At 46.0% G+C, this 19,962-nt stretch overlaps 1 protein-coding gene across 1 annotated transcript in view; it reads right to left on the reverse strand.

The window, feature by feature from the left end:
• Positions 1 to 3,662: 3,662 nt before the first annotated feature.
• The window catches only part of VAPB (VAMP associated protein B and C), a 214,810-nt gene continuing 198,510 nt past the window's right edge, over positions 3,663 to 19,962 (reverse strand). The window contains exon 6 of the mRNA XM_063959397.1: positions 3,663 to 6,825. Coding sequence (XP_063815467.1) covers positions 6,664 to 6,825 — 162 coding nt within the window. The 3' untranslated portion in view covers positions 3,663 to 6,663. The remainder of the gene's footprint in view (positions 6,826 to 19,962) is intronic.

Consider the following 19,962-nt stretch of genomic DNA (forward strand, 5'->3'; position numbering starts at 1 on the left):
GTAACGTGTGGCCCTACTGGAAGTCACATTTGTCTCTTCACCTTCGACACTGGAGTCAGTATCCGTGTCGGCGTCTATATCTGCCATCTGAGGTAACGGGCGCTTTAGAGCCCCTGACGGCCTATGATACGTCTGGACAGGCCCAAGCTGAGTAGCCGGCTGTCTCATGTCAACCAGTCTTTTATACAGAGCTGACACTGTCACGTAATTCCTTCCAACAGTTCATCCACTCAGGTGTCGACCCCCTAGTGGGTGACATCACTATTACAGGCAATCTGCTCCGTCTCCACATCATTTTTCTCCTCATACATGTCGACACAAACGTACCGACATAAAGCACACACACAGGGAATGCTCTGATAGAGGACAGGACCCCACTAGCCCTTTGGGGAGACAGAGGGAGAGTTTGCCAGCACACACCAGAGCGCTATATATATACAGGGATAACCTTATATAAGTGTTTTTCCCCTTATAGCTGCTGTATCTTTAATACTGCGCGTAATTAGTGCCCCCCCTCTCTTTTTTAACCCTTCTGTAGTGTAGTGACTGCAGGGGAGAGACAGGGAGCTTCCCTCCAACGGAGCTGTGAGGGAAAATGGCGCCAGTGTGCTGAGGAGATAAGGCCGCCGATAAGGGGGCGGAGCCTATCTCCCGTTTTTCTATGTATTCTGGCAGGGGTTAAATGCATCCATATAGCCCAGGAGCTATGTGATGCATTTTTTTTTTTTTTTGCCATCCAAGGTGTTTTTTATTGCGTCTCAGGGCGCCCCCCCCCCCCCAGCGCCCTGCACCCTCAGTGACCGGAGTGTGAAGTGTGCTGAGAGCAATGGCGCACAGCTGCAGTGCTGTGCGCTACCTTGTTGAAGACAGGACCTCTTCTGCCTTCTGGCTCTGTAAGGGGGCCGGCGGCGCGGCTCTGGGACCCATCCAGGCTGGGCCTGTGATCGTCCCTCTGGAGCTAATGTCCAGTAGCCTAAGAAGCCCAATCCACTCTGAGTTCGCTTCTTCTCCCCTTAGTCCCTCGATGCAGTGAGCCTGTTGCCAGCAGGTCTCACTGAAAATAAAAAACCTAAACTTTCACTAAGAAGCTCAGGAGAGCCCCTAGTGTGCACCCTTCTCGTTCGGGCACAAAGATCTAACTGAGGCTTGGAGGAGGGTCATAGGGGGAAGAGCCAGTGCACACCAGATAGTCCTAAAGCTTTCTTTAGATGTGCCCAGTCTCCTGCGGAGCCGCTATTCCCCATGGTCCTTACGGAGTCCCCAGCATCCACTTAGGACGTTAGAGAAATGTATTTGAACTTTACCATCTTATTAAAAATACATGCAGTTTTGATATTGTTCCATCATGATCAACAGTTTCTTCTTATAATCTGCAGCTGTCATTGCTTCACTGAGGCAGGCACTCCTTCAAGGTGTAAGCTGGTAATATATCAGTCATGGACTACCAAGGCCTTTTTAAGCAACATCAATAAGGAAACATAGATGGCTCTGATTAAACAGCTCTCCTTAAAAGCATCTGTTAATACGCTTTGTACAGTATGTGTTGTGTCTTCATTTTGCTGCAATGTCACTTGTTTGTCAAGTGATAGGTTGCAGACTGGTATAGCCTCCAAAATGTCTGCCACCGTGCAGGAGTAACAGCTTTGTTATACATAAAAATAGATGCTATCAAAGCCTGCAATTCAATGATGCAAATGAAAGAGACTTTGCAACATATAACAAAACGCATTATGTGGTTGACAGGCAAGCTTTAAAATGCACCCTCCAAAAAATGTCTCGTTATCTTGAGTTCATCACGGATACCTTTATGTAGATACTAAGTTGGCTATCCTATTAGACATGATGCGGCGCACTCCTTCCCCCAATGCCGGCTCTTAATCGGGTATTATGCTTCAGGTGCCTCAGGCACCCGAAGCATAATGCACGATAAGCAGGCTGCCAGAACCTCAATAACACATGAGATCGGGGGATCAGTTCCCGATCCCATACGTTATCGCATGATCGCGGTTCCGTTTTCAGCCGATGAAAATGGCCTTTAATTGGATAACGCAATAATGACCATCAGTCATTAGTTGCGATATCCGGCTGTTTTTATTGGTCGAAAACGGATCAGGGCTGTTTGGATACCGCCTTAAATTACAGGTCCAAACTCAGCTGTCCCACTGTGCCCCATCCCATCCAGTTACTAATACTTACCCTCCTCCATTCCTGTTGATCTTCCTGGTCATCTTTATATGCATGGTGCACACATTGATAGACAGGAGCTCATTGTGCATTATAAGTCACATAAGTGTGATAACCTAATTAAAAGCAGAGGATATATTATATTATATACAAGTGTGTGTTACAAGGGCACCCAGGCTGATGCTAAAATATGGGGTGGTCTTCACTTTGCCAGCGGTCGGGCTCCCGGCGACCAGCATACCGGCGCCGGAATCCCGACCGCCGGCATACTGAGTTCTTCTCCCTCTTGGGGGGTCCATTTACGCTCACCCAGCTGTCGGTATGCCGGCAGACGGGATTCCAGCACCGGTATGCTAGTCGCCAGGAGCTCGACCGCCGGCATACCATACTACACCCTAAAATATGATGCCATATTAAAAAGTATATATATATATGTAATCTCTATGAGGACAGTAAATACTGTTTGAGAATGTTGACTTTATTAATGAAGACAACACAACAAATGTTTAAGTCCTGTTAAACAGTAACAAGAATGATTTAAGACAAGTACAGTCCCCTTAGGCCGATTTACAAAAAGATGGGGTATATAATCTTGCTTTACCCTACACTAACAAAACCAAGTCCCATTGTTTAATTTAGATCTACTTTTCTAATAATTTGAGGATTCTCCTGAGAATGTACTTGCTATAGATGATATAGATATATATACATAAAAGTCATTTAATGGGTGTATATTACACTAGTGGCTGCATCAGTACTTGAGGATGTCCAGCATACAGCCTGATGCATTGTGGGTCCTCTATACCAGCTGATTACAGTGACTATGACTTGGTATCTGCTGACGATGTACTGAACGTCACAGATGTATTTGTACCAATTGCCGACTCGACTGAAGTGTTGTGTCACCTGTCTTGAGAAAGGTCCGGTAACGGACCGAAACGTCGACACGAATAAAGTCTTGGTGACGATTGATTTTTACATATTGAATGACTATTATTGCGAGAGTGCACCTCCACTTTGTGGGATTTGTTTGCATATTAATAGTGGACCTCTATGGCCCATTAGGAACACCCGCTTGTTCAACAAAAGTTTTGAGATGTGAGTGCAGGACAATCCATGGATGGATATATATATTTGCTCCTAGCTTCTTTTCAAGCACAACCCATGATCATGGAGGTCTTCCGGTGTGGGCAGTTGTTCAATAAGCCAAACCAACATCTGGCCAATAAAATTTATTAGAAACAAGTATCACCAAGACACGGGTCATGCAGTACTCCATGCCTCAGCGATGTCACCAGTTCCTAATGAATTCATGCGCTTTATTCTTTGGACTAATGGTTCAGTACATAAAATGTTAGCCTTCACTCCTACAGGCTAATTACATAGAATATATATATATATATATATATATATATATATATAAAAGAAACAAAACACACACAGTCAAGGAGCATTCAAATAGTAGCAATTACAGCCAGTTTCATTTCTTTAGTTTTAATATTTCCACTCAGGACATGGACAATTCTAATCGGCTTGTGACAAAAGTGTATAAACAGACAGAACACTTGTAGCAGGCTATGAACAAGTATCCTTGTTTCCCCATGGAGAAACCTACACAATAAGAGTTGTTACTGTTTTAGCCTAAGTGGAAATGTACTTTACACAGCTTGGTGTGTGGCGGTCTCTATTGTATCACACATGTAGCCTGGGAGCCTGATGAAGAACTCCTCCCACTGGCCACAGTGTTTATGTAGAATATATAATACCTAAGATCAAGTAATACTGGGCACTTAAAGAACAACTTTACTTAAAACACTAGTTCCTTTACATAAAGAAGATACTAATAACATGACTCGAGAGAATTTGAGATATTACCCACTGTATTTACAGGAGAGCGTAAGCTCATGTACTCGGGTATCAGCCATCGCAAGCTGAGCATAGGTGGACTACAGTATCCTTGGATTTGGGCCTGACAGACAAACTCTACTGTGTGTAGGAAAACAGATCCCCTCCATGATCAAAGCTTCACCTAAAGCATCTTCCACTCTGAATAGTTCCCGCTACTTTACATATATACTGTATTTGTGAATGTTATTAATAAATCTTTAATATAAGTTAACTTGTATTTTAAGTGTGTTTAAAAAACAAGCATTGATCCAGTATGAAACTGCAGAGTTACATTCACAAATACACATATGTAAAGGTTTCTATACCATGACAGGTGTTAAGATATTTAACAGACTAATATGGCTAACTGTAATGTGCTTAAACAGTATTACTAACTGAGTCATAGACGTAAAGGAATTAATGTCATTACATGTTTAAAATCCAAGTATATGAGGCACCAAAATGTAAATAATTAGTAACAAAAGATACCTTCTGTTTTAAATGTGAACTCCAGCTTTAAGATGCCAAAGTACCGTAGTAAGGTGCATCATGGATGATAATATTGATAAGGGAAGAGTGCTGGGTGAGGGACCATTAATTCAAGGGTACTGTGGTAGGGGCCATGCCCAAATATGGACATGTCCTTTAAAGCCTTAGCCAATCGTGACCAATAGGTTTTTATACTTGGATGACCGACTTCCTTAAACAAGAGAACATAACATATCAAGTATTTAACCTGGTGAGAAAGCTCAGAAACCTTTAACATAACTATATGTGACTGTTACAATTAGATCTTTCATGATGGATCAATTTGTCTTTTCTCATAAGGATTCCTGGCAAGTTCTTACACGGTTCCTGTAAACAGTCAATTCTTTTCAATCATCTGAGATTTCTTGCATATTATTTTGTCCATTTGAGACCTGGTTTTCCTGCAGGAACCGTACAACATGTGGAGTGCAAGTAATGGTTTGGAAGACATGGCTGGAGAACAGGTGTTGAGAAGAGACGGTGTGAAAGCTCTGCACAATGCTGGCCGTGTCACTGAACATTGCAACAAGGGGCTGCAAAAGGACCATGACACAAATTGTTCATACACAGGAAGGTGAACTTGGCAGAATGCTGGGAAGTGAATAAGAACCATTCAGTGTTGTAGAATCCCAGTAGCATTCAAAGTCAGTTAGTAGACTAAAGTGTTTACAAAAAAAAATAGTTTCAGGGAAAAATAAAAAAAGACAAATATTTCACATAATTTTTAAAGATTTAATTTACAGCAGGGAAGCCTAACTGGGGAACTTAATGAATTTTTTTACCCAATCCACTGGTTTTGTTTTGTTACCCCAATTAGATATAAAAGGGGGGGATGTCTGATGTTTAACAAGACAAAAGATATTAAGTTGTAATCTCCAAGACAGTTCAAAATGTCTATTTTTTTAAGCAAACATATAAAACACAAAGACCCCCATAGATCGAAACAATTAAATCCAAATGACATATTTAATTGTGTGTATGTTATGTACACTCACACACGTGTGTTATCCACATCGACAGCTATAGATCACCTAAACAATGGGATGTAAAGATATAGTTAGCTCAGTTGAAGGCGATGTGGGGTAAATACTTAAGTGGATTACAATGGCCTTTAGGGGCAAACAGAGTTGGGTCACTGGCGTTTCCCCTTCCCCTAAACGAAAAAGCTCAGATTTCACCCTACTGTTTAGAAAATACTAAATCAAGTTTCCTGCTTGGTCCCTTTTTCCAGAAACAATTTTCAAGCACCCCATATTCATTGCTACGATACAGCACCCCATGTTCATTGCTAACTGCCAGTACCCGGTACTACAGGTGATCACTGTACACAGCGGCCTTCATTGTATAGCAAATATTGCCAGCAGAGGCGGCTTCCTATAACCATAGCAAAATGGCTCTGTACTGTGCAGCCTAGACAACCGAATTACCCAAACATTACTGATTGGGTTGGTCTACCTGAGTCATGAAACTGCAAAGGACTGTGCAAATCCAGGTAGGCCAGGAGTGTGGTGGACAACATGGGAGATCAGGAACATTTTGTACACTTACAGATGGACATAATCCTTTATGAGCAGCAAGTAAGATTACTATATTTATATATATATTTATATGTATATATTCTGGAAAGAAAGTTAAACACTCCCCACCACTTGAAACCTACTCAACACAGGGGCCATAAAACAAGCGCCACTGAAAACCTAATTTGTGATATTGACAATTTTTTTTCTTAAAAGAGGTAAACCAGAAACACTTAACCAGAGGTTTAAAAATGTGTTTTGTTTTTTCTTCTTCTTTAAAATGACATTTTACAATAGGACATTAAAGAATTATTTGTGACTTTTCTTGTTATTTAATCAACAATGTTCTTGCTAATGAATCTTTCTGTACAATTGAACTGATCCTAAAAGCAAAATGTTAGAATAGAGCGGGAAGTAACTTAAAGGCAGGACCTGTGAAATGTTGTAATTTTTTTTTTTCGCTCTTGTTATGAATAAGTTTAATTTTTTTGATATGGCTAACCCATCAACAGTATGATTTTTGTATTTTCTTTAAAGCATGCTTCATCTACAAGGCCACTTTCCCTATGATTACACCGACAATGAAGATCAAGACCAACAGGGCGAGTAACCGGACATTTAAGCCCTCCTCTTTTACAAGGCTAGTGGATGAAGAGACAGGGTTACTTGACGCTGGAAACTTTCGCATCCTCAGTCCATCTTCCTCCTGCTGGAATAAAAGGAAAACAAAGTGTAAATGTGCAGTCTAGTGGTTGACAGTGTGTATTACAACACAAAGTTTTACTTACATGGAATGTGCATGCACACAAATATTGAACATAGACACATTCATCATTTTATCTGAAGTTATTTTTACACAAAATTTCTGACAATTTGAAGTTTTGATATTGTAATTACTGTACATTGTTTTATTAAAAATTTTGACATTACAGGGAAGAGATGACAACCACAAGATTTATTTAATAAATACAAAATATTTTGGCCAGATTTTCAGGAATTTGTTGGTTATTTACTTAAGCTTATTATTATTATTACCAGTTATTTATATAGCGCGCACATATTCCGCAGCGCTTTACAGAGAATATTTGCTCATTCACATCAGTCCCTGCCCTAGTGGAGCTTACAATCTATATTCCCTATCACATGTACATGCACACACGTTTACGCTAGGGTTAATTTTGTTGGGAGCCAATTAACCTACCAGTATATTTTTGCAGTAAAAATCACAGTAAATACCTGATTTACCTCAATTTTTTTTCAGGGTAATTGAAATATCCCAATTTTTTTATTTTTTTTTGCAGTCTTTTATTAGGCTAAAACAGAGGGATCCTGGAACTGTTCTCAGATCCATACGTTTATCACGATAAAGGAAAAAGGAGTTCAGGATTATGTTTCTCCTGCATCAGGAATTTACCACAGCTAACTGAATTCCCCCCTGAGCTCTGTGTGTTGGCACCGCTCACACACACCTAGTTACGGCACTGCCATTAGACCGTAGTATTCCGTAGTTTTAAAAAAACAACAAATTAGTAGCTGATGTGACTTAGGCAACATACAAAGATGGTGTGACTTAGGCGACATACAAAGATGGTGTGACTTAGGCGACATACAAAGATGGGTCCACGGTATATCTACTTTTATAACATTTATATAATATAAAAGTTAAATCTTTTCCCTGATAAAACAGCATGGGATACTAATACTAATCTCAGTGCTTGTACAGGCAATTGTGCAAAAAATAGGATTTTAATTACCTACCGGTAAATGCTTTTCTCGTAGTCCATAAGGGATATTGGGGAGACTTAGTACGATTGGGTATAGACGGGGTCCAAAGGAGCCAGAGCACCTTAAATTTCTTCTCTGGGTGTGCTGGCTCCTCCCTTCTATGCCCCATTTCACAGACAGTTATAGGTAAAACAGTGTCCAAAGGAGAAAAGACATATATGAGAGAAGGAACATAAGAACAAAGAGTGGTGAGATTTAATACAAGCACACCACGAACATATAATAACCAGCAACAGCTGGTAACAACAACATTAACAGCTGAACAGGTAACCACATAACAGAGAACCTGCAGAAAAGTCAACGCGTCAGGCGGGCGCCCAATATCCCTTATGGACTACGAGAAAAGGATTTACCAGTAGGTAATTAAAATCCTATTTCTCTAGCATCCATAAAGGATATTGGGGAGACTTAGTGCGATGGGGACGTCCCAAAGATTCCAGAACGGATGGGAATGTGCAGAGACCGCTGCAGCACCGCCTGCCCAAACTGGGAATCCTCTTTGGCCAGGGTATCAAACTTTTAGAACTTAACAAAAGTGTTCTTCCCTGACCAGGTAGCAGCTCGGCATAGTTGCAAGGCCGAGACTCCATAGGCAGGAAGAGCCCACCGATCTTGTAGAGTGGGCCTTCAGAGACTTAGGAACAGGTAAGGCTGCAGACACATAGGCCTGTTGGATAGTAAGCCTAAGCCAACGAGCAATGGACTGCTTCGAAGAAGGACAACCCTTTTTCTGCACATCATAGAGCACGAACAATGAATACTTTCTGATCCAAGCCATTCGCCTGACATAGACCTTCAAGGCTCACACAGCATCCAATGTCTCCGGAGGAGCAGAAGTGCCAGAACTTTACGGAACCACAATAGGTTGATCCAAGTGGAATCACTTTGGCAGGAATTGCTGCTTAGTCCAGAGCTCCGCTCTGTCCTCGTAAAAGACAAAGTATGGACTTTCACACGAAAAGGCCCCCCAATTCGGAGATACGTCTAGCAAAAGCCAGGGCCAGCAACACAGTCTTCCACGTGAGGTACTTGTCTTCTACCGTCGTCAGAGGTTTAAACCAGGTGGACTGTAGAAAATCAAACACCATATTCAAATCCCAGGGTGCCGTAGGTGGCACAAAAGGATGTTGTATGTGGAGTACCCCTTGCAAGGTGGTCTGAACTTCTGGCAACACTACCAATTTCTTTTGGAATAAAATAGAGAGCTGAAATCTGGACCTTAATGGAACCCACACATAAACCCTTATCCACACCAGCCTGCAGGAAATGTAAGAAACGTCCCAAGCGGAACACTGCAGGTGGATACATGCGTTCCCCGCACTAAGAGACACATCTTCTCCAGATATGAGGATAGTGTTTTGACGTCACAGGTTTACTGGCCTAAACCCTGGTAGCAATAATCTTTTTGGATAGGCTCTTGTGAGCTAGGATGTTCCGCTCAACCTGCATGCCGTTAAACAAAGTCGCCGTAAGTCCGGGTAGACGAACGGTCCCTGTTGAAGATCGCTTATTAGTGGTAGAGGCCAAGGGTCTTAGATGGACATGTCTAGAAGATCAGCGTACCACACCCTCCGAGGCCAATTCGGGGCAATCAGAATTGCCTGGACTCCTTGATTTCTGATTCGTTTGAGCACCTTTGGGAGCAACGGAATCGGAGGAAACAGGTAGACCAGCCAGTAAGGCCAAGGCAATGTCAGTGCATCCACTGCCCTCGCCTGAGGGCCCCTGGTTCGTGAGCAATACCAGTGAAACTTCTTGTTGAGTCGAGAAGCCATCATATCTATCTGAACAGCACCACCTACTGGTGGATGATCTGCTGGAACACCTGATGGTGGAGCCCCCACTTCCCCGGGTGGAGATCGTGACGACTCAGGAAGTCCGCTTCAAAGTTGTCCACACCCGGAATGAAGATTGCCGACATTGCTCTTGCATTTCTTTCCGCCCAGAGGAGTATCTGACACCTCTCGCATGCAGGCTCTGCTTTTTGTCCCCCCTTGCCGATTGATGTACAACACTGCTGTGGCGTTGTCTGACTGAACTTGGATCACGTGATCCGTGAGCAGAGGAGAAGCCAGAAGCAGAGCATTGTAGATCCCCCAAAGTTCCAGAATGTTGATCGGAAGGAGGGCTTCATGGGTTGGCCACCTTCCCTGGAACTGCGCCCCTTGGGTGACTGCTCCCTATCCTCGCAGACCCGCATCCATCGTGAGGAAGGTCCAATCCTGAATCCCGAAACTCCAGCATTCCAGGAGATTAGAGAACTGCAGCCACCACAGGAGGGAAATCCTTGCCTGAGGTGACAGCAGAATAATCCGGTGCATCTGTAGATGTGATCCAGACCACTTCCTCAGGAGATCCAATTGAAATGTTCTGGCATGGAACCTCCCATATTGGCTCGCCTCGTATAAGGCGACCATCTTCCCCAACAATCTGATGCAAAGATGGATGGTCACTCGAGCAGGTCGGAGCACCATGTGGACCATCTCCTGAAATGTTCTCTCTTTGTCCTCCGGGAGGAACACCTTCTGGGCCCCCGTATGCAGCAACATCCCCAGGAACAGGAGCCGTTGACTCAGCTCCAGGTGGGACTTCTGTAGATTGAGAATCCACCATGGAGAATCCATGGCGTGACAGAATCTGGATAGTGTGGTCGATATGGAGCAATAAAAGCTCCCCGGATCTTGCTTTTATCAGAAATTGTCCAGGTAAGGGACAACATTGACCCCCTGGACCCAGAGTTGGAGCATAATCTCCGCCATCACCTTCGTGAATATCCTCAGAGCTGTGGACAGGACAAAGGGTAGTGCCTGGAACTGGTAGTGATCGTCCAGTAGGGCAAACCTCAGATAAGCCTGATGAGGTGGCCAAATTGGAATATGAAGGTAGGCGTCCTTGATATCCAAGGAAACGATGAATTTCTGTTCTTCCAGGCCCGCAATCACTGCCCTCAGGGATTCCATTTTGGACTTGAAAACCTTTAAGTAAGGGTTCAAGGACTTTAGATTCAAAATAGGCTGTACTGAGCCGTCCGGCTTTGGTACCACAAACAGGTTGGAGTAATAACCCCTGCCTCGTTGTGGTATCGGTACTGGAACAATGACGTGGGACTGGCCCAACTTTCGGATGGCCTGTTCCAATGTAACCTGCATATCTTCCAAAGCTCGCAAGCTTGATTTTAAAAATCGTTGGGGAGAAGCACAGTCAAACTCCAGCTTGTAGCCCTGAGAAATGAGTTCCCTTACCCAGTTATCCTGGCAGGAGCATTCCCAGATGCGGCTGAAGTGACACAGTCGAGCTCGCACCTCGAGATCTCCTTGGGGGGTGGGTGGGCACCGTCATGCTGAGGGTTTAGTGGAAGCAGAACTGGTGTTCTGTTCCTGAGAACCGGTGGTGGCAGGTCTTTCTGACTTACCTCTGGTGCCTCTATTCGCATTGGAGGCACCTCTGGCCCTAGATCGAAATCTGTTATGGTGTGTGTACACAGATATTTTCTTATGATTTTGACTATATAGTCAAAAATCGTAAGAAAACTTAGTGCAGATCGCAAGGTGAAAGTCACCTTGCGCTCCCAATGAGATGACGATGCGCGGTCGGCATCACAAGCGTAGAAATGATAGTCAAAATTGACCCTAAGCCAAAATCGCACATAGTCCGTATCGCAAGCAGAGTCATTATGTGCTTGCGATACTGACCTAGCCCCTATCGCACAGTGAGAATCTGGGTTAGCCCGAATCTCACCGTGTGTATGCACCATTAGCCTGAAAGAAAAGAAAAGACGGCCCGGGTACGAACGTCTAGCCGTCGGGGCCCCAGAGGGGAGAAACGTGAATTTTCCAGCAGTGACTTTGAGGTTGAGTTTAATAAGCGGATTTCCAAAGGGCCATTCCCCAAAAAAGGGGAGGGATTCCAAACTGCGCTTTGATTCTGTGTCCGCCATCCACTGAAGCAACCACAAAGACCTGCGCGCCAACACTGCCATGGCAGAAGTCCTAGCATTAATATTACCCATCTCCTTAAGCGAGTCACACAGGACGCGTTTAGTGTCCTGAATGTGCTTGAGGAGAGAGAGTCACCATAGTGACCAGAGGCATATCCCCGGAGAGGCCCCCTGAATTTGAGTAGCCCACGAATGAATGGCATGGGTCATCCAGCAACCTGCTATGACCGGCCTCTGCAATACACCTGCTGCCATGTAAATAGATTTGAGAGTAGTCTCCATCTTTCTGTCCCCAGGATCTTTCATGGTAAAGGAGCCCAGGGCAGGCAGCACCACCTTTTTGGACAGTTGAGAGACTGATAAGTCAACCCCTGGGGGGTTCTTCCCAGAATTTACTACCTTCAGGAGCAAATGGGAAAGTGTGCAAAAACATTGACACTTGGAATTTTTTGTCTGGATTTTTACAACCCAACTTGAAAAGGTCAACTAACTCTGCAGAATCAGGGAAAGTGACATTAGGCTTGTTTTGTGTAAAGAAAAACGACTGCTGTGACGCAGTGTCCTCTAGAGGGAGCTTCAACACGTCCCGTATAGTCAGAATGAGGGGTTCAATACACTGAGCAGAATCAGAATCCCCAATAAGATCTAAGTCCTCCCCATCCTCCTGTATATGCTCAACTGAATCAGAAAGTAGGGCAGGTAAACCACACTTATGTGGACCTACATGAGAGATGGAGGAATGTGTAATATCTGCCCTAGCAGCTAAGTCTGCAACAGTCTGTTGTAGTAGCTGAGTTTTCTGAACATTAGCAAAGAGTTGTGATGACATATCAGACATCATAGTTTTAAGAGCCCCTAGACAGGAGGGCTCTGGACCCTGTCCCCAAGCCTCCTCACTGAGTTTGTGTTTACCCATCTTTAAAGTAATCACAACAACAGACTCTCTCTGCAAATGTTATATCTGCCACACCTGCAGTGCACATGGTTTTGCCGAACTGCTAACAAATTTGCTGCTGCGATCAACTCTGAATTAGGCCCAATAGCGGCTCTCCCCCTTTGCTACATCCTGTACCAGTTTTCCAGCGTGGCTTGGGAGTCAGGAAGAGCTGTGTCCTGTTTGCTGCTGTATTAAGCAGAGGAAGGCACCAAAACGCCTCTGGTCACGCTCTAAGTTGGCTCCGCCCCCTCCAATGGCGCAGAAGCTACAGTGATTTTTATACTGGCACAGTCTCCTATCATGCATAAAAACATCACACAAGTGCTAGTATAAGCCATCTTGAACCAGTTTACACAGGGGTCTCTAGCGGGTCCCCCTCAGGAGGGTCCCGTATGCCGCACCGGCATCCAAACGCACTTTGAACCGGGGACCCCAGTTTGTACTCACCACAGACGTCACCTTCAGGAATGTGTTAGGGCTGTGCGGAGTGCCCCGCTGAACAAACAACCTCTCAGGACTGTGGTCCTGCAGCGGGGAAGCGGCTCTGCACCTCGCAAGGCCGGCGACCCCCCCTCTAACCTCCCACGGCGCAGGTATGCTGTTGCCCAAACAGCATACCGAAAAAAGGAAATTTATGGTAGACTTACCATTGTTAAATCTCTTTCTGCGAGGTACATTGGTTTCCACAAGGAATAACATTGGGGGTGTAGAGTTGGATCTTGATCCGAGGCACCAACAGGCTAAAGACTTGACTGTTCCCAGGATGCACTGCACCGCCTCCTGGCACTGGTGCTCCGTTTCATTAATCAGGCCAATGCAGTAGCAAGAGAGACGGTAGATGTTAGTCACATAGACCCACACTATCACGACACAAGAAGGGACTAGTGGCTAATGCCATACTAAACCCAAAGAAGCTAAGTGCGTCAGGGTGGGCGCCCTGTGGAAACAATAGTAAGTCTACCATAAATCTCCTTTTCTGCAGCAGGGTACACTGGTATTCCACCGGGAATAACATGGGGGATGTCCTAAAGCAGTTCCTCATGGGAGGGGACCCGGCGTCCAAAGGAAGCATCCTGGGAGGCGGAAGTATCAAAGGCATAAAACCTGATGAACGTGTTCACTAAGGACCACATAGCCGCCTTGCACAATTGTTCTGTGTACACGCCGCGGCAGCCCGCCCAAGAAGGTCCAACAGACTGGGTAGAATGGGCTTTAATTGCAGCAGGAGCTGGGAGCCCAGCCTGCGCATAGGCTTGTGCAAACACAATTCTAATCCATCTGGCCACGGTCTGCTTATTCGCAGGCCAGCCACGTTTGTGAAAATCAAAAAGTACAAACACGGAATCTGACCTCCTGACAGAGGCAGTCCTTTCCACATAAACACGGCGAGCCCGTACCACATCCAAAGATCTTTCTTTGGAGGACAAACCAGGAGAGATGAAGGCCGAAACCACAATCTCCTGGTTAAGGTGAAAAGATGATACCACCTTAGGCAAATAACCTGGGCGAGTTCGAAGAACTGCCGGTCACGGTAAAAAATCAGAAAGGGTAGACGACAAGACAAAGCACCTATGTCCGACACCCTCCTAGCAGAGGCAATAGCCAATAGAAATACGACCTTAAGCGTAAGGCATTTAAGGTCCACAGACTCAAGAGTTTCAAATGGAGACTCTTGTAGGGAATTCAGAACAGACAGACAGATTCCATGGAGCCACAGGAGGGACATAGGGAGGTTGAATCCGTAGAACACCCTGAGTGAAAGTGTGAACGTCAGGACGAGACGCAATTTTTCTCTGAAACCACACGGACAAGGCAGATATACGGACCTTGAGGGAGGCCAGACGAAGTCCCAAGACTAGGCCTTCTTGTAGAATAGCAAGCAGCCTGGAAGTACTGAAAGTATATGCATCATAATTCTTAGCAGCACACCAGGTGAAGTAAGAATTCCAGACCCTATAATAAATCCGGGCCGAAGCTGGTTTACTTCAACATAGTCTGAATGACCGCCTCAGAAAAACCTTTGGCCCTCAGCACTGAAGCTTCAAGAGCCACACCGTCAAAGCCGGGCCAAATCCTGGTAGACACAAGGTGCCTGAACGAGGAGGTCTGGGCGTTGAGGAAGTAGAAGAGGACGCTCTATCGAGAGACCCTGCAAGTCTGAGAACCAATGCCGTCTGGGCCACGCTGGAACGATTAGAAGTAGTATTCCTTCTTCTTGCTTGAACTTCCGTATCACCCTGGGCAGAAATGACACCGGAGGGAACATGTACGGCAGTTGAAAGTTCCATGGAATTGCCAGTGCGTCCACGAACGCTGCTTGATGATGCCTTGTTCTTGATCCAAAGACCGGATTCTTGTGATTGTGTAGAGACGCCATTAGGTCTACATCTGGTAGGCCCCACTTGTCCACTAGGAGTTGAAAGAATTCCGGATGAAGGTTCCACTCTCCGGCGTGTACGTCTTGATGACTGAGAAAGTCCGCTTCCCAGTTGAGGACTCCCGGAATGAACACTGCCGATACGGCTGGCAGATGGCGTTCCGCCCAAAGAAGAACCTTGTGCACATCCAACACTGCCATGCGGCTTTGAGCGCCGCCTTGATGATTTATGTACGCCACCATGGTAGCGTTGTCCGACTGTACTTGAACAGGCATATTCTGTACCAGAGGCATTGAACACTTGAGATTCCTCCCTGATGCACAGACCCTGAAGAGTGTTGCTCCAACACCGCGCCCCAACCCCGCAGACTGGCATCCGTCGTTACAAGAACCCAGTTGGAGATCCAGAAGGGACGACTCCTACTCAATTGCTGGTCCTGTAGCCACCAGGTCAGTGACAAGCGAACCTCCAGAGTTAAGGAGATCATGCGAGTCCTTATCCGGTGAGGCAGGCCATCCCATTTGGAAAGAATTAACCTCTGGAGAGGGCGGGAGTGAAATTGAGCGTACTCCACCATGTCGAAAGCAGACACCAGGAGGCCCAGTATTTGCATCGCCGAGTGTATCGACACACGTGGGTGGGATAGGAAGCATCTTATCTTGTCCTGAAGTTTCAGGACCTTCTCTGGAGACCAAAACCACAGCTGGTTGTGGGTGTCCAATAATGCTCCCTGGTGCACCATGCTCTGAGCAGGGACCCGGGAGGATTTCTTCCAGTTGATAAGACACCCATGGGCTTGCAGGAATTGGACCGTCAGTTCCAGATGACGAAGGAGAACCTCTGGAGAGTTCGCCAGGGTCAACAAGTCATCCAGATACGGCAGGATCCTAATACCCTGAAGGCGTAGCAGAGCAGTCATGACCTTAGTGAAAATTTCTTGGAGCCGTGGTCAGACCAAACGGTAAGGCCTGGAATTGAAAATGTAGGTAGCCAATAGCAAACCGCAGGTATTGCTGATGCGACACAGCAATAGGTATATGCAGGTAAGCATCCTGTATGTCCAGGGATACCATATAGTCCTTGGGCTCCAAAGCCAAAACAATAGAGCGAATAGTTTCCATACGAAATTTGGAAACTTTCACAAAATGTCTCATAGACTTGAGGTTGAGGATGGGCCTGGAAGACCCATTCGGTTTCGGAACTAGGAACAACGTTGAACAGTACCCCCTGGATCTCTGTGTCCAGGAGGGATTGCACCACCAAATGGACTGTTTTTGCTTTTACCGGATCTAACTGGATGCTTGTTGAACAAAACTGGTGAGGGAGACGTTTCTTGAAAGAGATGGCGTATCCGTGAGCGACGACTTCCCTCACCCAGGCGTCTGCAGTGGTCTGTAACCATACCTGAGCAAACCGTAGAAAATCGGCCTCTTAACTTGGGATCCCCAGGGGGAGGCCTGCCCCATCATGCAGCAGGCTTGTCTGATTTGGAAGCAGGCTGACGGGCAGCCCATGCACGTTTAGGTTTGGGCTTATTGGAATTCCAAGTGCGAGCCCGTGGGTACACCTGACCCTTTGCTTTACTTGGAGGTCGAAAGGAACGAAAGGAAGTACTCTTAGCCTCCGGAGCCGAAGGAGAAGTACTAGGCAGACAGGCAGTCTTAGTGGATGCTAAGTCAGCAACAATTTTGTTGAGATCTTCCCCAAAAAGGATGTTTCCCTTAAAGGGCATCACCTACAAGGTCTTTTTAGAGTCCAGATCTACAGACCAGGACCGCAACCAGAGAATCCGGCGAGCCAGAATGGACGTAGTAGACGCTTTGCCCGCCAGCATCAGATGCTGCCTCCTGAATATAATGAGAAGCTGTAATAATATATGAAAGACACTGTCTAGCATTATCAGGAAAATCAGACGGTAGCTCCGCTTCAACTTCCTGAACCCAGGCTTCAACAGCTTTTGTAGTCCAAGAAGCCGCAATAGTGGGCCTATGCAAAGCTCCTGCAAGAATGTAAATGGACTTCAAGCAACCCTCTGCACGCTTATCAGTCTGTTCCTTCAGTAAGGTGACGGTAGTGACAGGCAGAGCAGATGATACCACCAGACGTGCGACCTGTGTCCACCGGTGGTGGTGTTTTCCAATTTTTACTCAACTCCGCAGCAAGGGGATAACGAGCTAGCATCTTCTTAGACAGAGAATTTCTTTCCTGGATACTCCCAGGATTCCTGACGTATGTCAACAAAGTGGTCAGAATGGGGTAAAATAAGATTTTACTTACCGATAAATCTATTTCTCGTAGTCCGTAGTGGATGCTGGGACTCCGTAAGGACCATGGGGAATAGCGGCTCCGCAGGAGACAGGGCACAAAATAAAAGCTTAAGGATCAGGTGGTGTGCACTGGCTCCTCCCCCTATGACCCTCCTCCAAGCCTCAGTTAGGATACTGTGCCCGGACGAGCGTACATAATAAGGAAGGATATTGAATCCCGGGTAAGACTCATACCAGCCACACCAATCACACCGTACAACTTGTGATCTGAACCCAGTTAACAGTATGATAAACGCAAGGGAGCCTCTGAAAAGATGGCTCACAACAATAATAACCCGAATTTTTGTAACAATAACTATATACAAGTATTGCAGACAATCCGCACTAGGGATGGGCGCCCAGCATCCACTACGGACTACGAGAAATAGATTTATCGGTAAGTAAAATCTTATTTTCTCTGACGTCCTAGTGGATGCTGGGACTCCGTAAGGACCATGGGGATTATACCAAAGCTCCCAAACGGGCGGGAGAGTGCGGATGACTCTGCAGCACCGAATGAGAGAACTCCAGGTCCTCCTCAGCCAGGGTATCAAATTTGTAGAATTTAGCAAACGTGTTTGTCCCTGACCAAGTAGCTGCTCGGCAAAGTTGTAAAGCCGAGACCCCTCGGGCAGCCGCCCAAGATGAGCCCACTTTCCTTGTGGAATGGGCTTTTATTGATTTTGGCTGTGGCAGGCCTGCCACAGAATGTGCAAGCTGAATTGTACTACAAATCCAACGAGCAATTATCTGCTTAGAAGCAGGGGCACCCAGCTTGTTGGGTGCATACAGGATAAACAGCGAGTCAGATTTTCTGACTCCAGCCGTCCTGGAAACATATATTTTTAAGGCCCTGACAACGTCAAGCAACTTGGGAGTCCTCTAAGTCCCTGGTAGCCGCAGGTACCACAATAGGTTGGTTCATGTGAAATGCAGAAACCACCTTAGGTAGAAATTGAGGACGAGTCCTCAATTCCGCCCTGTCAGAATGAAAAATTAAGTAAGGGCTTTTATATGATAAAGCCGCCAATTCTGACACACGCCTGGCTGAAGCCAAGGCTAACAGCATCGACACCTTCCATGTGAGATATTTCAAGTCCACAGTGGAAAGTGGTTCAAACCAATGTGACTTTAGAAAACTCAACACCACGTTGAGCTCCCAAGGTGCCACTGGAGGCACAAAAGGAGGCTGTATGTGCAGCACCCCTTTTACAAATGTCTGAACTTCAGGTACTGAAGCCAGTTCTTTCTGGAAGAAAATCGACAGGGCCGAAATTTGAACCTTAATGGACCCTAATTTTAGGCCCATAGACAGTCCTGTTTGCAGGAAATGAAGGAAACGACCCAGTTGAAATTCCTCTGTAGGGGCCCTCTTGGCCTCACACCACGCAACATATTTACGCCAAATGCGGTGATAATGTTTTGCGGTTACGTCCTTCCTGGCTTTGACCAGAGTAGGAATGACTTCTTCTGGAATGCCTTTTTCCCTCAGGATCCGGCGTTCAACCGCCATGCCGTCAAACGCAGCCGCGGTAAGTCTTGGAACAGACAAGGCCCCTGCAGTAGCAGGTCCTTTCTTAGAGGTAGAGGCCACGGTTCGTCCGTGAGCATCTCTTGAAGTTCCGGGTACCAAGTCCTTCTTGGCCAATCCGGGACCACGAGTATAGTTCTTACTCCTCTCCTTCTTATGATTCTCAGTACTTTTGGTATGAGAGGCAGAGGAGGGAACACATACACTGACTGGTACACCCACGGCGTTACCAGAGCGTCCACTGCTATTGCCTGAGGGTCCCTTGACCTGGCGCAATATCTGTCCAGTTTTTTGTTTAGACGTGACGCCATCATGTCCACCTTTGGTTTTTCCCAACGGTTTACAATCAGGTGGAAGACTTCTGGGTGAAGTCCCCACTCTCCCGGGTGAAGGTCGTGTCTGCTGAGGAAGTCTGCTTCCCAGTTGTCCACTCCCGGAATGAAAACTGCTGACAGTGCTATCACATGATTTTCCGCCCAGCGAAGAATCCTTGCAGCTTCTGCCATTGCCCTCCTGCTTCTCGTGCCGCCCTGTCTGTTTACGTGGGCGACTGACGTGATGTTGTCCGATTGGATCAACACCGCCTGACCCTGAAGCAGAGGTTTTGCTTGACTTAGGGCATTGTAAATGGCCCTTAGTTCCAGAATGTTTATATGAAGAGATGTTTCCATGCTTGACCACAGGCCCTGGAAATTCCTTCCCTGTGTGACTGCTCCCCAGCCTCTCAGGCTGGCATCCGTGGTTACCAGGATCCAATCCTGAATGCCAAATCTGCGGCCCTCTAGTAGATGAGCACTCTGCAGCCACCACAGGAGAGACACCCTTGTCCTTGGCGACAGGGTTATCCGCTGATGCATCTGCAGATGCGATCCGGACCATTTGTCCAGTAGATCCCACTGAAATGTTCTTGCATGGAATCTTCCGAATGGAATCGCTTCGTAAGAAGCCACCATTTTTCCCAGGACCCTCGTG

Source organism: Pseudophryne corroboree, chromosome 3 (genome assembly GCF_028390025.1).
Source record: "Pseudophryne corroboree isolate aPseCor3 chromosome 3, aPseCor3.hap2, whole genome shotgun sequence".
Lineage (NCBI taxonomy): Eukaryota > Metazoa > Chordata > Amphibia > Anura > Myobatrachidae > Pseudophryne > Pseudophryne corroboree.